Genomic DNA, 18707 nt, shown 5'->3' with positions numbered 1-18707 from the left:
ACCACGTCTGGAAAGGTTGTATAAATGTTTTTGTCTGACGTTAGGTTTTACCAATCTTCAACGTCATGTATTACGTAACAAAAACTGTAGCAAGACGTGATTTGTTGACGTTCGTTGGCAAACATTCCCACAACATTTACTTTGTTCAAAAAAATTGGTCCCGAACGTCGAAACTACGTTGTGTGTTAGCTGGGTTAATATTCCTCAGGAAAAAAAAACTTGATTGGGTGCTGAATCAACATGTAAAATGAAACGTGTTTACAAATTTTAGGTCGTCTTGGATAGAAGTTAGGCCTCCTCGGCCTACATTTGGGCTCGAGTTTACTACCTGCTCATATTTTGGTCACTTATCTGTTTTCGCCCCATTTTTGTATTTAAGATGAACAACATTGCTTTCCCCAGTATGCTTGGCTGATCTCGGTGTTCGAATCAAAACGTTACTGTTTTTAGTCGAATTACCGTCAAACATTTTTTCGTCAAAACCTAATCAATGTAGCCTACATTTAGACATGTACTTTTAATTCCCTTTCAATCATGGGTAAGATATTGTAATGGTAGACGATCTACAACTTTATGTGTCAATTTCAGCGCATTACGAGATAGAACAGTTGTAAATTATCGCAAGTCTATATCGAACAAACACACAACATCAACACAAACTTCTTTAACTTTGAACTGAATTGTTGAAAACTGTTCCGAAAATTTGAAAATCTTTAAATTAGCCATCCACCCTGAAAAAATTGTTAAAGAAAAGAAAAAATATTAATTTATCGTGGTAATTTAATCGCTGCAACGCACTGGACAGAGAACACCACCGGCACCGGTGAATAGATGCAGTGTTGACAAAAACTTCGTTAAGTACAAAAAGAATTGTGTAAAACATACTAGTGCTAATACCGTACAGTACATAAGACAGGGGTACACAATTGGTTCCACAATAATGTCAGTTTAGGACAACGTTGCCTAAACTCACACTGTTATAGTCAGGGTTGTCATTGATTTAATTCTAAAGAAATATAATACCTAACATTGTTAAAACTATGGATCAAGTGAAAACTGAAGACAATACTTTGACAGAATCATATTTCTAGATGTTATCAAAATAAGCATAAATCTTAGTAGTAAGGATGGTATAGGATTCCTATTTAAACGCATTTTTTATGTTGGCGTAAATACCCTGGCTTTGCAGTAAACGCTGTAATATGCAGTTACATGGATAAATATTATTACAACAGTAACATATTTTTAAAGATACCATGCAACACTGCTGAAAGGTTTTAAAAGTCAAAAAAATAAGTTGTGATTTGCAATAAAGCAGTTGGTTTTCTCTAAAAAACAAAAAACAAAAAAAAAGACAAGGGTATTGACGCATTTTCCACTGAGCCAATATAAATCAGAATAGTAAACTTTTACATGTTAACATCCTCCACATTTAAGTCAAAGGGTTGTATGAACAGTGGCAAGAGCAGGACTAATGAAGATTATGCTGTATCAGAAACAAAATGACAAACAACTTTAAATGCAATACACCCAATACAGCCCAAATACCAAATTTACAAAGTATGCACCCAAGGAATACATTAAATGTTTGCAAATGTTGTTGGGCCATATGGATTTTGGAAGGATAATTACTTATTCACCAGGCCATTGCAAAAAAGATTAAAAGTAAACGAAAAACTGTAGTTATTAAGGCTTTGGAAGCTATTTAAAAATGGCTGACTTTTGTGATGTGTCAACTAGTTTTGAAAACAATAGAACAGCAAAATGGTATAAAATATTGACCACCCTGATTTTACCAACTGATTTATACCAACATAGTGCAACAAGAAAGCAAGCTATTAATGTTTAAAAAACAATGCAATGATTATTTCAAGACAGTAATTTTTAAAATCTAACTAAAGTGCAATACATAGACACCACAGTCCACTGTATAGTGTATATTTTCAATCCAAAAACTTAAAGCCCATTAGAATGTAATTGTTTTACTGTCCTGGTGGGTAAGGATTTTGGTCATCAGGTTTTATAGAGCTTAACGTGTGATTCACAGTTCTGTGATGTGCCTCATCAGCTCTTATCACCAAAATCACTTCTCTCATCATAGCATCAGGCTAAAACAAGATAAAGTATTTCAAACTTGCATAAAATCAAGCATAAAAAACAAATATTATAAAGTACCGGTAGTTTCCAATACTCGATTGCAATTTCTGGTGCTTTCATGAGTTTCCACATCTTTAGTTCACCGTTGTCAATTGCTTTCAAACAGTGGGTATAGGTTTTAACTGCTTCCTCTTCCAAGTAACCAACAAATCGGTGACAAAAACGAGGGGAAATCAAATATGCCAGGGAAAAAGCAGAGACGAAAATACCTTGTAAAAGTAATGATAAAAAACAAATTTGCAAACGAAATAAATAATGAAACAGTTATAAGGAAAAAATATTGCATAGTTTTTTAATATACCTTGTGCAGTCATAATGCATGCTTTCATAATAATCCCAGGATTTGCAACTCTTAATGCTGTCATTAAATGCATCCTTTCATTTTCTGCCTCCTCTAGTAATGTGTGAATCCAACCGTGATCCCGCTTTAGCTTGCGCAAAGACACCAAATGCCTTACCATTGCACCCACCATGCCTATTAAAATACTGAAAATGTTTAATATGAATGGTAACATGACATTTACAACACAGCAGCCAACAATAATGGATGTAATAGTCGAAGTAATAGTGTAATACTGGTAGCCAGGCCCCTTTAACCTTTTTTCCAGTGTAGCCTACACCTTTCATAATTTTTAACTAGTAACATTTTTTTAAAATTGTACAGAGATCAATGTCACTCTTCACAATATTTTTATACTTTGGAAATTTCAAAATTGAGATCTCAGCGAAAATAGCAATATTTAAAAAGTAAAAATGTCTAATTTCTAACAGGTAGTCTGGGTATTGGGAATGTGCCAATTGCTTCATAAATCGCATTACTGATGCAACAATCCCGAACTGATGCAATAAAATTCACAACATGCATGTCAATCTCATATAGGTCAAGATGTGGTGCCTTCACCATTCGTGAAAACCTTTACTAACACTGAAGCTTGTTCCCTTTGTATGCCATCATTCAGTTGTATACCCTAGTTATGACACAGTATACACTTGGGCTGGTAGCTAATAAATTCAAATCATATTTCAAATGTTTTTTTACCCGGTACTCCAGCAATAGTTTCCAGAAATATGATGCGTTTCAGCCATTGTTTTTCATCCAACCTTCCTGTGTACATTCCCAAAGTATATCCCGAAAATAAATCGAACCCCCTTCGGATGGTTTGCACACTGTAGTAGGCAATTTTGTCAACAACCTAATGCAAACAAACTATGCTTAAGGTGTTTGTAATTTTTTGCGTTAAAATTTGCTATCTTCTTACAGTGACTGGAGGCTGATGGGTGATTTTAACAGATTCTAATTCTTCTTCATTCCAAATTGGATGTGGAAGTCTGTAGCCTCCTTCAAACATTCCTCGGCCTTCTGCAGCATCCTCTGACAATGCTGTCTCAATGGTTGAAAGACCCTCCGTTTCTGGTGTAGTGGTAGTCTCATTAGTTTTTTTGGTTTTGGGCCGAGTTTCTCGAAAATGTGGGGAGTGGTCAATCTGTAATTTTGGGTCATCAGAACCAGTGGAGTTGTTTATGTATCGTTTGATTGTTGTATCAGCAAATCCATTGAACAATTTTGGTTGGGATAAAGGCACCTATCACAAAAATATAGGTCATAAAGTTCTGTAAAAACATAGAACACACAAGTCTTACCTGGGCTACAACCTTCACATGTTGTGTCAATATAGCACCACTTGAACAAAAACATTTAGTAATACAAATTCGAGAACATTTCAAGGTATTCATAATGAAAACGTTTAAAACTTTCTTTGAAAACGCCTAAACACAACATAGAAAGTATCATTTATAAAAAAAAAGTAGACTTGGCTTTTACATTTCTGCATGTTACACCACTAGCCGACCGAGTTATCACATCCACATGTACACCACCACTTCTACATAAGCGCTGGATCTCATATTTGTAGTACAACATGCTATAAATCTGTCAACACAACCTCCATGATAAGGATTAACGTAGCATACCCAACCGGCAAAACAAACACTTTACTGGCGCCTGTGTTTGCGCTTCCGCAATTCGTGACACCGCTCTTTTATACGCTATCCTCACCGTTACGTCACTAGCGATGACGTAAAAGCGTTTCAGACAGTTGCATCATTATAATGTGACGTGGTTGATGATGAGGTAACGGACGGAGTATGCTACAACAGTTTGTATTTTGACAAGTCATTCTACTCTTCGTGCCGTTCGAGAACTGGCAATGGCCGTCATTTTGGGAAACCACCAGATACAATTTAACAGGCCGGTTGCCAAACGGTCATCGTTCCTTGGTATGCTCGTTTGTTTACTTACGTTGTTTGAGGAAGTTAGTATGGTGCATGAGCATGAACCAACCGGTGTAACACTACACGTGCTTGGTCTGACGACTAAAATTATGAGGAAATTTCGTGTCTTTGATTGCAAATAAAATAAAAAGAAGCCAACAAATTTAAGATAATGGCTACATAAGCTACAGTGGTGGGATTCAAATTTTTTGTCAGCCGGTTCTATCACTAAAGTCATATTTTTCAGCCGGTTCGGTTACAAAAAGTCCATTGACAGTAACCAGTAATGTTAACCGGTTCGCTGATCTCATAAAGTTTTGTGAGACGGTTTATACCGGTGCGAACCGGCTGAATCCCACTACAGATTTCGTGGCCTCGATTGCAATTAAAACAAAAAGCCTGCAAATTTAAGACAATACGATGTAGGCTGGGCAGTTTATCTAGCCTATCTGCAGCACTGTGCATTGATGATTATTATCGATTATTATTATCATATCTTAAAGCCAGGCGACAGGAATTGTGCACACTAAACCCCCTCCCAAACAGATAAACGTGCACAATATATTGTCATTACTTTTTATGTTCTCTTCAATACAGAGATAAATCATCATGAAAAGACAGGCAGGCGGTACATATAGACTAAGCGTGTCACCAACTTGGACTGGGTGCTGTCGTAAACATTTTGAACAAACAAGAATTTTTTTTTTATTGTTTCTTACAGTTGCAATCAACGGCCTTTTCGTAGCTGGCAGTCATGACACTCTGTAGCCCCGTGCTAAACTCGACCACGTCATAAAAACGACTTGTTTAGAACACGCACGTAGGCCTATTTATATTTGTTTGTGTCTCTCCCACAACAAAGTCACCCTACTAAGTATTGGTAACAATTATGGAGTCGCCTGCAATGCTTAAGTTTTCAATTTAATGACATTGCACAGTTGTGTTTGTTTTGTGATTTCTATTATAGGCCTAAACAGTAAATACCTTTCAAATTCAAAGATAAGAAGACCTTAATACAGAATGAAAACAATCAATATAGGCCTACAAACCAATATTTTAGGCTTATTTTACGCTCCACAACTCAACATTCCGGTAAAAAGCTTTAAGAACTACAAATAAGTTTAAAAACGCCCAATATGTTTAGGCTATACGGAATAACTTGACCAGACGAAAGAGGGTTAGCAAATAGTTTATAGGCTACCCACAACAAGGCGCACTTGACTTGGTGTAAAAAGAAGTTGGGTGGTGTCACATTGGCCGGACTAAAATCCCACTATATTTTACAGGCTTCAATGCGACGTGTGGAGAGCCCCTTTTATGGCCGTAAAAGACAATAGTCACATTGCCACTCAAGAAAAGAACTTGAAGAGGTGCGAGTTCAGTGATAGTCTCGTGGTTGACGATATCCTTTATACAATGCAGTTTTATAAAGTGCTGACTTTAATTTTCGCAGGTTGTCTTTTATGCACAGGCAAGGTACGGTAATATGTTGAGAATTTTTTAACCCAAGAAATAATTTCTATTTGAATAAGACGTTAACAAATGTGTTACGCTTCAAATGTGTTTGGAGAATTTGAAATCGAGAATTCGATGAAGCCTACAGAAGCATAGGCTATTCATTCAATTAAGACTCGATCATATGTTTACTTTCGTGCAGAATTTGCTGTCTAGAAGCAAAAGAAACGTATGGCAGTTTGGCAAATTGGTTCAATGCGCACATCATGTACAAGGCTTTTTTCCACATTGGGCATATTCTATCTACAATGACTACGGCTGCTATTGTGGCTATGGCGGAGACGGTCATCCAGTTGATCCAGTGGACAGGTTTGTAGGTATACTATAATTCTTAGTACAACGTTTTGCAAACGAATATGTTAACAGATGTTGTTACAAACATGACCAGTGCTACTCTGGTTTGACCAGAAAATACAACCTGTCGCCTTGGACAGCCTATTTAGCGTTGTACAAGTATTCTTGTAGTCGTGGAAACATCAAATGCGGTAGGCCTATGTTCAGCTCATTTCATAATTAGTTATTTCAATGTATTAAAAAGTAAATAAAAACATTGCGAAACATAAATGCTAAAACACTGGATTCAGAGTTTAATTTTGTAAATTTTTGTTTTTTTTAGTCGATAAAACAGGATGGAAAAGAGATTTGTGTCGTTGTGATCAGGCTGCTGCAAATTGCTTCGTCAAACACAGTTGGGACTACAACGGAGCTTACAAGAACATTCACAGGCGCGGCTGGTGTTATTATTGACAAATACAATTTACCATGAACACCGGTTGTAACGTATGTGTTCATTGAATGCTTAAAAGAGGTGATACTTTGTATTTATTAGGTCGTTTCCAGCACCCTTTGTTCAAAATTAGTTAACGCACGATATAATGTGGTGCACCCGATCACCGATAAAAACGCGTTCAGAAACACTTTTGCCGAACGGCAATTGAAATAAGTTACCAATAAAGGTATCTGATTTGGTGTTGGTCTGATCTGATCACATCCTGAAGCGGGTTTAGTCAAACCAAAGACCATGAAAACAGGATATTTTATGCCACTTAAATCCGACTTGTAGAATTAAAGACAAAATGCGTCAAATATTAAGAGTTGAGTTGAGTCTATTTCGCTTAGTGAAAGAAAACATAGCGACGCAATTGTACAATCACGTTGCCGGAAATAGCAGCGCATGGTTGAACCGTATGGAGCGCTAAAAATTGGAGGTCACAATAATGGCTGGTGAATATGAGCTAAACGGTGAATGAGAGCTAAATTTGCTACAGCTGCATCGTCATTACAAGGCGTTTGTGTGACTGTGGAGAGAAAGTGATGTTGGCGCATTGTGGGTATAGGCTAAACACGACTGAGAGTGGGACTGGGACGCTGGTGGAACCAGTCGAGGGGGGCTTAAATCAAACATGTGTTAGTAAAGGAGGATAGGGTTCGACAGGCAAAGAAACCCTACCGGATAGTTTCAGGCGCCACATACCAGATTAAACACACAAAGTCCATATTGAGATACTATCAGTACACCTGACAAAAACATAAATAACAAAACAAGCAATACAACAAAATTTAAATATAAACAAAAAGTAAGAGAAAAATCATGATTGTCAACTGCCAAATGAGCTTGTACTAGTTCAAAGTGCAATATACACGAAAAGAAAATACACGCGAAGGAGCCCGGAAAACCCAATCATGAGAAAATAAGAAATTATGCACTGTAGCGCCATCTGACACCTGTATGATGACGTTACACCAATGCCTTCTAAAACAGATTTGCAGATTATCTGTTCGTTTGTCGTAACAATTTTGGTATGTTTTGTGACGTGGCGCCATGTAGTATGTGTTTATGTTGTTCAATAGTAACAAAACTATTTACTGTAATTTGTAATGTTATAAATTGTGCGAATTGGCACCTAAATTCTGACAATTTTGTTCTATGCAATTTAATTTCTGTTAAAACGTCTAAAACAGTCGCTTTTTGTAATGACACCTGCAAATATTAGTTACAAGATTTTTATTTAAGCTACAAATTAAAACTTTGCAATGAGTGTGTTTTGTGAAGGTTGCGAAGCACCTGCTGTGTTAAGTGATTGCAATCAATGAATTTATTACAGGCAACTTTATAATATGGTCTGATCTTTCGCTGTAGTTGTATTATATAACAACATACGATGTCATGTGTATGCTAGTGTTGTTTGTGCTTTAAATCAGGTTTATTTGACAGTTCACTGAATAACTGGTTTAAACTTCAAACACCCTGACCTTGCATCTTGTCTTGAACTATACCAAGCAAGCATTGTAATATATTTTTTAGATTTTTAAAAGGGTAAAACTCAATACCAACATGTTGTTGTAATATGTTTTTTTTTTCTTTTTTAATTATATTTTACAGTTTTATCAATTATGAACCAAAATACAAAATAATAAAATGCAAAAATTGGTACTACTAACATTATGTAATTTCTTGCTATTCCACCAACCAACATGTGCAGATGAAGACAGCCACACTGTAAGTATAAGGTTGATTTGTGAGTGATAAACAAAAGCAAGCAAGACTCCAAACTATCTGTTATTTCAAAGTATAATTCGTATTTAAATTTAACAATAATTTAATATTTTGCAGTATATAGATGGAGAGGATGTACTTCTTTGGATGAATACTGTTGGGCCTTATCACAATAGACAGGAAACTTATGAATATTTTAGGTATATATGAGCCGCACAAATGTTTTGCACCGTATTGTAGTGTGTTCTTCATCACAAATACTTTGTTGTGTGTAGGTTGCCATTCTGCCAAGGATCGAAGGTTTCAAAAATTGATCGCCATCATGAAAACTTAGGAGATGCCTTGCAAGGTGTAGAGTTAAAGCACAGTGGACTTGATATTAGATTCAAAGGTTGGTCTAACATTTGTTTTGCCCTTTGTAGTTGTAAGCTTACCCTGTTTTAATATATTGCCAATTCAACTTTTAAATAATATACTCTCGACTGTTTCAGAAAATGTTGGTTTAACCCAGTACTGCACAATTGAATTGGATCAAAAGAAATTTGAATCATTTGTGTATGCTGTGAAAAATCACTATTGGTATCAGATGTACATGGATGATCTTCCTATTTGGGGTATGCCTTTATAGTACAAGCATTTTGGACAATTTGTATCATGTACAGTAAACCTTGGTTAATCCAAACCCGTTTGTACTAAAAACTTTGTTTGGAAGATCTGGATTAGCCAATGTTGATTAGTTCGAGCCTTATCACATGTCAGAGTATTTGTACTTCAAGTTTACCCTAAATTATATGAAGATACACATTAACTGAATCCAGTTTCTCCGAGGTTATCTGTAAATAACTTTGGAAAATATACATATGCATAGATAGGTACTTGTAATTGCATGATTCAGAATATGACTGGCTTTTCAGGCATTGTTGGTGAAGCTGATGAAAATGGGGAAGACTATTACATGTGGACCCATAAGAAGTTGGAAATTGGTTATAACACTGATCAAATTGTTGACATTAATTTGACAAGTGAAAAAAAGGTCAAGCTGGTGCCCAACATGAAAATTCAACTGACATATGAGGTGAGTCGGTATTATAAAGCTAATTTCATAAACATGCACAGCAGACAGTGATGCTTGTGATTTAACACAAGACAGGGTTACTGCTAATCTGGTAAACCAAGGATAAGCTTCATCATCCCTGGATAAGCTTTAGTTTGGCTTGAATTTTTAAGCCTTTGCAATGCAATGTTTAGGAGAGTGGCAGTTTACAACCGAATACTAGCTTCAAACAGTAGTTTTTGTGTGAAGAATGAGTTGTGCCAGAAGTTGAAAAAGTACTTTGGATTTTTGTTCATGTATGTAATATGGCAGCGTTCTGAACCTTTTGTGAATGTAATAAAAATCATTTCCAAGAAACCAGATTTGCCTCCAAAAATGGTTTTTGTTACATGGAAAATCATCTTGCATTTGTTGTTTCAGGTTGTTTGGAAGGAATCAACTATTGAATTCAGGGATCGCTATGAAAAGTATCTTGATCCAAGTTTCTTTCAGCACAGAGTAAGTTTTTACTCTATCTCATACAATTATCGTAAGTGTTACTTACATTTTACAATTTATGCTCACAGATCCATTGGTTTTCGATCTTCAACTCATTTATGATGGTCATATTTCTTGTTGGCCTGGTGTCCATGATCCTCATGAGAACACTAAGAAAAGATTATGCACGATACAGCAAAGATGATGACTTGGATGATATGGTTGGTTTTTGTTATAGCAGTCTGCATTGTGTGTAATGTGAAATATATAGCCTTGGGCAGTATTTACAAAGCCGTAAACCTACACTAGTTAAAATTAGGGATGGCCCGATAGTACTGTAAGTTTCGAAACGGCAGGTGTTTAATTTGTATGGCCAAGTGTATTTAGACATTCCTAGTGTTATCAGTGACAAATTATTTTCTATGCCGTTAGGTGAACTTTTAAATCCTAATTAAACTACCTGCGATTTTGCAATACAAAAGTTGGCGTTAAGAAATGACCCAAACGTCATATGTTTTGGGATTCTTTCACTGTTTTGGGGATATTAACAGACAATCCCATTCTCTGCCTAAAGCCATGATCGTTAAATGTTTTTTGTTGTCAAAGTCGTAAAACATTAACGCCGGTAAGACGTTACAAACAATAGACGCCGGCAAGACGTTGCAAAGCGCGTAGCATAAACGTAATCACGTGATCAGATGCGTAACAACAAGTGCACCAATCGTTAGTTATGCCTCCAATGCACCACCGTCGTTAGGGCATCGTCAGCTCGCCAGCTGATTTGCCAAAGAGTCTTTACCAGACCTGGGCATTTTACGGCCTTAAGTGATTTATTAGACTCAGTGTGTTGTTAAATTAACTGTGATGGGAAAACACATTACAAATACATCAGTTTGAAAATGTTTTTGCTTGTTTGCAAAGTATCGGGTATCGGATCGCAGTACTTTTGGGGTAAAATATCGGGTATCGGTATCGGTTCAAAATATTGGTATCGGGCCAACCCTAGTTAAAATCCTTTTGCATTGATGTGACCTGTCTGCTCTAATAAAAATGTTGTGATACAGGTTTTTTTAGTGCATTTGTGTTAGTAAGCTATAAACGTCTCTCCTTAATACTTTGATATTAGTAATGCAAGTGTGTATGTAGGAACGTGATCTTGGTGATGAATATGGGTGGAAACAAATCCACGGTGATGTTTTCCGACCTGCTCCTAATCCTCTGCTATTCTCGGCACTGGTTGGTTCAGGTGCTCATGTGCTTTCTGCTGCTCTTGCTGTTGTCCTTATTGTTATGGTTGGAGACCTCTATACAGAGTAAGTTAAAATGATAACTATGAGGGTAAAAAATACTAGAAATGTAAGTGTTTTACCAAGGGACGTTTGTTTTATTCTCAATGCAATGTTTCACAAAAACAGTATTTGTTTTAATACTGATTTAAGTTTGTAAGTGTAGGTTTTCATTTATATGCTTTTTACATCTACTTTCGTTTTCTTCAGGCGTGGAACAGTAGTTAGCACTGCCGTGTTTGTTTTCGCTGCAATATCGCCCATCAATGGCTATGTGGGTGGGGCTCTGTATGCTCGTATGGGAGGTAAAAACTTGCCTTTTTCAGGTTTGCATTTGTAAACAAAATTTCTCTCCATGTATAAATAAAACTTACAGGTCGTGCCTGGATCAAGGAAATGGTTGTGAGTGCCCTGCTTATTCCTGGACTCATTTCCAGCACTGCTTTCTTCGTAAACTTCATTGCAATGTACTACCATGCCTCCAGAGCCATACCATTTGGAACCATGGTATGATAACTTTATGTTCACATAAAAGTTTCAGTCGGTCAACATTATTTCCTTGTTCACAGGTTGCCATGCTTTGTATCATTCTGTTTGTTATCCTGCCTTTGAGCCTGATTGGTACGATACTGGGAAGAAATATATCGGGTGGATCAAGCCCTCCCTGTCGTGTAAATGCTGTGCCAAGACCAATTCCTAGCAAACGGTGGTTTATGGAGCCCTCAGTTATTGCTTGTTGTGGTGGAATACTTCCATTTGGATCTATATTCATTGAAATGTGAGTGCATAGTTAATGAGTAGTACCATTTGTATATTTTCAAACAATTGACACAATTTCTTACCACAGGTATTTCATCTTTACATCTTTCTGGGCTTACAAGATTTATTATGTGTATGGTTTTACCTTGCTTGTACTAGTGATTCTGGCAATTGTAACCGTCTGTGTGACTATTGTTTGTACCTACTTCCTGTTAAATGCCGAAGACTATAGATGGTAAGACAGCAATACATTGATGTTTTAATGATCTATCAGCATTTTACAATCCATCTTTCCTTTTTTGCAGGCAGTGGACCAGCTTCCTTGCTGCTAGCTCCACAGCTGTATATGTTTATATGTACTCATTTTATTACTTCTTTTTTAAGACCAAGTAAGAAAATGTGCTGTTTTGAGTTTTGTGCAGTTAACAGAGTAATATATGTTTATCCATTTTTTTACAAGAATGTATGGTCTGTTTCAAACAACCTACTACTTTGGATATATGGCTGTGTTTAGCATTGGTCTTGGACTAATGTGTGGTAAGTCTCATCATTTCATCAAATATGAAGTTATTGTAGAATTGATACACAACGAAGCACTGTTTTAACAAAATACTAGCCCTGAATTCAAACCAGTAAACGTTGTGTCTCACAAACAAAATATGATTTTGTTAGCTGCGCTCTTTGCATATGAAAAACACAAACAAGGAAACAGAATGTAATAATTTCTAAGTGATAAACACAGTTTTTGTGTGTACCCTAGTTCATATTTAATCCCTCAACCATAAGGAGCTCTTCACAAAACACATATTACATCACACATATCACTGCACTGACGTAAATGTTTTGATTGCTGCAAAATACATTTTAATTGTTGTATGTGTGATTTTACCTTTATATCTCCTTTAGGTTCTCTTGGATTTCTTGGGACAAGCATGTTCGTACATAAGATTTACACCTATGTGAAGATTGACTGACAAGTTTATCATTGAAAGCCTGGCGACCGAACACAATCAAGTGTCGTGATGCTCATGGCTTCATGCAACCAATGCTCCAACACCAAACATGTCAGTATACCTGAACATTTGGACAGTCAACCGATCCATGAAAGTCTTATGTAACCAGGATCAAACTACAAAAGTGCTATCTTACTTTGGTTTTACTGTTGAAGTATTTATTAATTACTCTTTTTTTCTGCGATATGAAGCCACACAATTTGTGTAAAAATGATTTGACTGGAAGCTTATGCTTTCTACGCAATGCCTTTCTATGCCGCACGACAAACTGGGCTTCTAGAAAATATTGCTTGCACTTTATAAAGTTGTGTTTCTGTGGCCCTGGATTTTTGTCCATGTTGTCTTGTATTTAGTTTTACACTTTCGTCAACCCGACTATTGTTGTGTTGTACCTTAACACTGGTGTACAGTTTTTACAAGCTGGCATCAGACAGCTGCAGTATACGGCTATTAGTAATAAAAGAAATTTTGTGGTTTTATTTTTGTCCAGTAGGTAGTTTAGAGAATTTTCTGTGCACTCTAAACATTCCAGCTCCGATTGTTGTGTATGGAAAGCTTCTGGTGATGTATGGGATTTTCCCATTAACCTGTAATTTAGTGCAGTGTTAGAAATTCAGTGCATCAGAAAGCAGAAAATAACACAGACTATTGGATTTTAAATGAAATGCGGTCAGCTAAGGTATTTGAATGCAGTGTAGTCGGTTATTGTTTGTTAACAAATTAATGTGCCTGGTGCTACTATATTGCATTATGTCACTGTTCTAGATTCATTTGCTAAATTTACTAGGAGCTGTTAATTCAGCAAAAGATTTTTAAAATAATGCTTTATGCAGAGTGTAAAAGCTGGCTCTCACAGGCCAACTATGACCCCCTAAATAAAGGTTTTACAGCCCGCAAGGCTGTTTGCATTTTTTGTTAAGGTGTGAGCGTTTCCATGTCTTGTTTCAGAGCGGATCAATGTGCCTGGTGCTATTTCTCTGCAACCTAACAATGCAGCTATAGATAACTCAAAATATGCACGGTTGGTATGCAACTAAGTCAGGTCAACTGGTGTTATATAATGACACAGCCTGTAGTCTAATTTTATTTATTGGATTTGATCCATCAGTGATTAGAATTGGATATCCATGCTGTAGTTTGTCTAAATAGGTGTTTTGTGGTGAAGGAATGATATTGGTAGAAGTTCAAAGTTTGAAAAGATTTGATGTTGAAAATATTGTTTGGCAACGGACAGACAAAAGACATTTAAACTGCTTCACTGTTGCACATTTATTTTGCCACTTACAGCATTCTGTTCCAGCATCAGAGGTTCAGGGATACCAATATTTCCACAAATAATGCAATTAACGTTTTGAAGGACATCCATTGGCAGTGATGTGATAACCATAATTTCCTCACTGTTGGGATTGACACCAGTGATTAGGCCTAAACCGAGGCAGGGACAAACAGGAGCAGTGGGTAAGTAGTCATTATCACTTTCCTATAAAACCAATTTTTACAATCGTTAAAGTTTTTTCATGTTACATTAAAGATATTATATCAGCAAAAAAAACCTCCTTAGGCATACAACGCAGGCAAACATGCTCGTGATTTCACTTTCAACAGGTTCACCACTGAGCCTGTGTAGCTCAGTTGGTAGAGAATCAGTCCCAGAAAAGCTCCTGTTGTGGGTTCGAATCCCACTGTCGGCTAGATTTTTCTATGGAATGCTTGGTGGCCGATTGATTTGATAGAATGCCTTGAATAGGCCTGGTAAACTATGGCCTCCTTAATCATAGTAGAAATGGCTCGCTTCACCCCAACACCTTTGTTTTGGAGGAGATAGAAACTTTTGTACATTTGCATCAAATCTTGTACAAGATTGACAGCTACAACGTGGATTATGCATACATACATACATACCAAATTTGTATGCACAATATTAAAAGGTAAAATATAGGTATTTTATATAGCCTGGTTTGCTTTAATTTCTTTACCTTGTATGAAGAAAAATCATCAGTACCAATAACACAAAGACCAACAATAGAAGCATTAATAAAACTGTACAAAAACTTCTTTTTTATAGGATGATCGGTAGCATTGCATATTGCAACATCCTGTGTAGAAACAGACCGTATGACTGACCCTTGTAACCGTGATATAAGTGGTGTCCTAAGGAAAAGAAAATAGTTCTAAAACACCAATAATTTGATCACAAAGAAAATAAAAAAATGAAAATGTTGACTTACGACACATCAGTACACACAGCTGTTTCTGATTCAGTGACTACATTTGATAAATATGAAAGCAGAGCAAGATTTCTCATATCGGGTGCCATGTACTTAATTCTGTATTAAATACAATACAATTTAAAACAGTCTAAATTTATGATCCACTGATGAAAATGTCACAGGTATAACTTACACTTCAGGTATAGAGTATTTGTGATTTATTTGAAGATGTGTGTATTTTTGGTTTTGTGTTCTTTTGGTTGGAGCAGTCATCCATCCATTGGCAACACTTACAACTTCTGGGGTAAGTGCAACAGCATTGCGCGATTTGTTGTCAGATAAAAATTGAACGACATGTGTTGGATGTGACTGGAAACATAAAAAAGTGAAATGTCTGCATTTGGCAATTTGCTCTTCTTACCATATACATTGACAACTTGTGCAGTATCAACTATTTATCAAACATCAACAATTTCCATGATCATTTTCATTGAAAAAGGTTTTAAATATTTTTGGTTTTCGATAAAAAATTCCCTGCATTCTAACACTTGCTACAAAACAGTTGCATTTTATAATAGTATTGGTGCTAAAAACATCATATTTACTTGTGGTTCCTAACTGGGTAGGAATTTGCTTTAATTTGTACATGTGGTTTGTAAATAGACACAGCTCTGGAAACATAACTGATGAAGTTGATAAAAGACACACTTTCAAATTACCTTTGCACAGTTAAGCACATACATCTATGTATTCTATTGGGGAGGGGGAAAATTAGTAGAGTTTGTCGATAAAGGTTTTGTAATCACTGACTTTTGTACAATTGGTGTCTACTTACAATTCTTATTGTGTCTACCAAAAGTTGAAGACCTAAAGCTCGTATCCAACCCATTGTGTTGATAATAAGTGGACCATCAAGTTGATCATTAAGGTTTTTGCACAAGCATGACAACAAAAACTCAATGCAGTCCATATAGCGATCTGGGTCACCTATGATGCACCACAATATTTAATGTTTAATCTTTAAAACACTACAGTATAACATGACAAACCTGAAGGATTGTTGTTCCCATAAAAGCATGAGTACAGTGGTTTCCATTGATGTGTAAATGGAGGGCCCAGAAGTGGTGTGGTGTTTTTAATTTTGGTTACTGATAGCATACCAGAAGGCGTAAACTCCGTTTGGCCAACATCGCATTCCAAGTAATACACATGTGAAAACCTTAATATCAAATGAATAACAATATGTCACTGGCATGATCAAAGCGAACAGTTTTAAAAAAAGTCTAATTAAATATACATAGTCAGGAATTTAAGTACCGGTGCAAGAGCTTGTTCACAAGATAGCGACAAAAAGTTGATTTGCCAACATTTTTTCCACCAGTCGCCATAACAACAGGAAATAAATGAGATTGTACACCAGTGGATGTCTCATAAGTCAAAACATTCTTCACAGCTTCAGCATAATCATCATGTTCAACAAAACAGTGATTTGTTGTACATGACCAACATCCCTTGCAAAGCTCCTTTCTTTCCTCTACATCGCCTGGCTTTACAACATAGATATCCGGATATCCAGGCAGAGGACAGGTTTGAATGCTCGTAAACACGGCAATGGTATCAAATGCCTTACTGGTTTCTGTCAAAGCAGATATGTATGGTTAAGTGAACAAAGTGACAAGAGTGACAATAATCAATATTTCTTAGATGAATAATCCCAAACAACAGATCTTTTATCAAGATTGTTGTTTATATTCAGCACATTTAATGGTAAAAATAACGGCCCATATAGACATAAATTGGGATATACTTGAATTATCAAATGTTTCAGCAAATGCTTATGCCATCATCCGTGATATCATCAGTGCATTTGCCAAAACATTTGAAAAATAAAGCATGTCACTTTTCGTGTCTATATGGGGCATTATTTTCACCAATAAACTTATGAACAGATCCGTATCTAGTGTTCCATAGTACTTAAGCACATTATCCATAGAAATATGTACACACCTTGTATTTTTGAAATGACGTCATCAGTAAAGTCTGTATTTTCAGTGCAGACAGTTTTATTCTCAGAGAACAGAACCTCAAGAACAAAGGCCACATGAGTAAGAGGAGCAAAAACACTGTGTTCTACCCCTGGTTTAAACAAACAGCCATTGATCTGGAATTTTCCTTTCACTGCTGTGATTTTGGCTTTTCCATGTATTTTAACTGCCTAAAGCACAAACTCATTGTATGAAACAAAGTATCACCTGTTTCCATTACCCCAACAATGAGCAAAGAAATAAGACAAAAACTCACAGATGAATGATTCAAGCATACTAGAGCAGTTGTTGAATTAATGTGATGTACTTCTATAGATTGTGTTGAACATGGTTCCTCAGTAGGATGTTTAGTTTCTGCAGTGTCAGGAATCTGTCAACCAAAAGACTGGCAATTTTTAAGCAGTCAAGTCATGTTTGTAACAATTTAAGTATGAAGCTCGATATTTAATCTATGATTCCTCAACACTATTAAAATGTGTCCAAAAAGGCAGCGAATATTCACTCCAATTTTATTAGGTAAACGTTGTTGTTGTCGAAACGTCATGTTTTATGCTAATATACTGGCTTATTTGTTTCTTGTAAGAATTTATCAGGTAAGCTTTGTAATATATCAATAGGAATGTTCCAACAGTTTGTTTAACACTACATGTTAAGTTGTTTGTTATTCTCCACTTTACTTGGTTCAGGAAAAAATGTGCCAATAAACTCCATGGCCTTGCATTGGGTCAAACAAGTCTGAATAAACTACCCTAGTAACGATATCAACAATTTGAGACAGTGCATGTGAAATGAAATATGATGCTGTAAAATAAAAATCTTAACAAATAAAGTGAAGTGCAATTCGAATGAAAATTTAGCTGTGGGCATGTGCCCAGTTGTGGCATCCACAAGCTAAGGTTTGGCTTGGTTTTAGCCTGTAAGTCCCAACAAAGGTGCTGAGTGCCAAAGGTGCAGCTTGGGTAAACTAGTTTCTTTGGCCAATGTATTGTCATCAACTGCACTAACATGGCCTAATAAATTAAAACTATGTGCAGTGTCTGCAACTAATTATCATATTTATCAAACTACCTTAACATCATCATTTACGGTGCCAATATCTTCAATGTTTTGGGATGCGGCAAGCTGATTCCTCTTGGCTAAGAGAATCTTTCTGGAGCTGCTTATTTTCGGAGCAAGTCGCTTCGATTTCACTTGTAAGGTTTTCTTAATTCCTACAAGCTTGGAACGCACTTTGCTCTGAACTTTTTTATTGTGACCTACAGCAGGCATACTGCTTGTTATTGTTCGGCAAAGCTTTTTATTACTTCAGCTTTAACCAAAGAACTCTATAATAGGGTTCTTTGCTTCAAGGCAATGCTTAACTAAACGTGAAACATTACCGGGAAATCCCCCAAGCCGCGACATTTTAAATAGACTTGTAAAG

The 18707-nt window shown here is 36.3% G+C and overlaps 4 protein-coding genes across 5 annotated transcripts; 2 read left to right on the top strand and 2 right to left on the bottom strand.

Annotated features, from left to right (window-relative positions):
* Positions 1-762: 762 nt before the first annotated feature.
* LOC145237574 (uncharacterized) lies at positions 763-3942 on the bottom strand. The gene is made up of 6 exons (XM_080100498.1): positions 3799-3942; positions 3417-3740; positions 3197-3350; positions 2459-2632; positions 2176-2366; positions 763-2108 (listed from the first exon to the last, which is right to left on the bottom strand). The coding sequence occupies exons 1-6, from the start codon at positions 3889-3891 to the stop codon at positions 1983-1985; spliced, it is 1062 nt and encodes a 353-aa protein (XP_079956624.1). The 5' UTR covers positions 3892-3942; the 3' UTR covers positions 763-1982.
* A 1694-nt stretch (positions 3943-5636) lies between these two features.
* On the top strand, positions 5637-6710 carry LOC145237575 (basic phospholipase A2 homolog 1-like). Of its 2 annotated transcripts, XM_080100499.1 has the most exons (4): positions 5641-5904; positions 6086-6252; positions 6310-6428; positions 6560-6710. In XM_080100499.1, the coding sequence occupies exons 1-4, from the start codon at positions 5746-5748 to the stop codon at positions 6688-6690; spliced, it is 576 nt and encodes a 191-aa protein (XP_079956625.1). In that variant the 5' UTR covers positions 5641-5745; the 3' UTR covers positions 6691-6710. The 2 variants fall into 2 exon arrangements, with proteins under 2 accessions (XP_079956626.1, XP_079956625.1); XM_080100500.1 differs by lacking the exon at positions 6310-6428 and having other exon boundaries at positions 5637-5904; positions 6086-6260.
* A 1597-nt stretch (positions 6711-8307) lies between these two features.
* On the top strand, positions 8308-13508 carry LOC145237573 (transmembrane 9 superfamily member 3-like). Its single transcript, XM_080100497.1, has 15 exons — positions 8308-8443; positions 8558-8640; positions 8716-8831; positions 8932-9054; positions 9355-9515; positions 9915-9992; positions 10061-10192; positions 11118-11284; positions 11468-11562; positions 11634-11764; positions 11827-12035; positions 12105-12251; positions 12322-12405; positions 12477-12553; positions 12923-13508. Exons 1-15 carry the CDS (start codon positions 8363-8365, stop codon positions 12988-12990), a joined length of 1752 nt encoding a protein of 583 aa, XP_079956623.1. The 5' UTR covers positions 8308-8362; the 3' UTR covers positions 12991-13508.
* Positions 13487-18688, bottom strand: LOC145237572 (polynucleotide 5'-hydroxyl-kinase NOL9-like). The gene is made up of 11 exons (XM_080100495.1): positions 18353-18688; positions 17541-17654; positions 17247-17454; positions 16557-16875; positions 16289-16458; positions 16075-16226; positions 15433-15608; positions 15258-15356; positions 15006-15180; positions 14315-14509; positions 13487-13616 (listed from the first exon to the last, which is right to left on the bottom strand). The coding sequence occupies exons 1-11, from the start codon at positions 18551-18553 to the stop codon at positions 13506-13508; spliced, it is 1920 nt and encodes a 639-aa protein (XP_079956621.1). The 5' UTR covers positions 18554-18688; the 3' UTR covers positions 13487-13505.
* Positions 18689-18707: the final 19 nt, after the last annotated feature.

This window comes from Phallusia mammillata, chromosome 7, assembly GCF_965637545.1.
Source record: "Phallusia mammillata chromosome 7, kaPhaMamm4.hap1.1, whole genome shotgun sequence".
NCBI classification, from domain to species: domain Eukaryota; kingdom Metazoa; phylum Chordata; class Ascidiacea; order Phlebobranchia; family Ascidiidae; genus Phallusia; species Phallusia mammillata.
Note: the sequence above shows the minus strand (reverse complement) of the source record. Positions and strands in the feature narration are given on the sequence as shown.

Bases quoted from the DNA above. Each gene is read 5' to 3' on its own strand.
- LOC145237573 (XM_080100497.1), top strand. From the start codon at position 8,363: ATGCAAAAATTGGTACTACTAACATTATGTAATTTCTTGCTATTCCAC. The intron at 11,765-11,826 runs GTATGATAACTT...CCTTGTTCACAG, and splicing joins CCATACCATTTGGAACCATG to GTTGCCATGCTTTGTATCAT. The intron at 12,036-12,104 runs GTGAGTGCATAG...TTCTTACCACAG, and splicing joins GGATCTATATTCATTGAAAT to GTATTTCATCTTTACATCTT.
- LOC145237574 (XM_080100498.1), bottom strand. From the start codon at position 3,891: ATGAATACCTTGAAATGTTCTCGAATTTGTATTACTAAATGTTTTTGT. The intron at 3,741-3,798 runs GTAAGACTTGTG...TTTTTGTGATAG, and splicing joins ATGTGAAGGTTGTAGCCCAG to GTGCCTTTATCCCAACCAAA. The intron at 3,351-3,416 runs GTAAGAAGATAG...TGTTTGCATTAG, and splicing joins CCCATCAGCCTCCAGTCACT to GTTGTTGACAAAATTGCCTA.
- LOC145237575 (XM_080100499.1), top strand. From the start codon at position 5,746: ATGGCCGTAAAAGACAATAGTCACATTGCCACTCAAGAAAAGAACTTG. The intron at 5,905-6,085 runs GTACGGTAATAT...ACTTTCGTGCAG, and splicing joins GTCTTTTATGCACAGGCAAG to AATTTGCTGTCTAGAAGCAA. The intron at 6,253-6,309 runs GTTTGTAGGTAT...ATATGTTAACAG, and splicing joins CCAGTTGATCCAGTGGACAG to ATGTTGTTACAAACATGACC.
- LOC145237572 (XM_080100495.1), bottom strand. From the start codon at position 18,553: ATGCCTGCTGTAGGTCACAATAAAAAAGTTCAGAGCAAAGTGCGTTCC. The intron at 15,357-15,432 runs GTAAGTTATACC...TATTTAATACAG, and splicing joins AAATACTCTATACCTGAAGT to AATTAAGTACATGGCACCCG. The intron at 15,181-15,257 runs GTAAGTCAACAT...TCTTTTCCTTAG, and splicing joins GCTGTGTGTACTGATGTGTC to GACACCACTTATATCACGGT.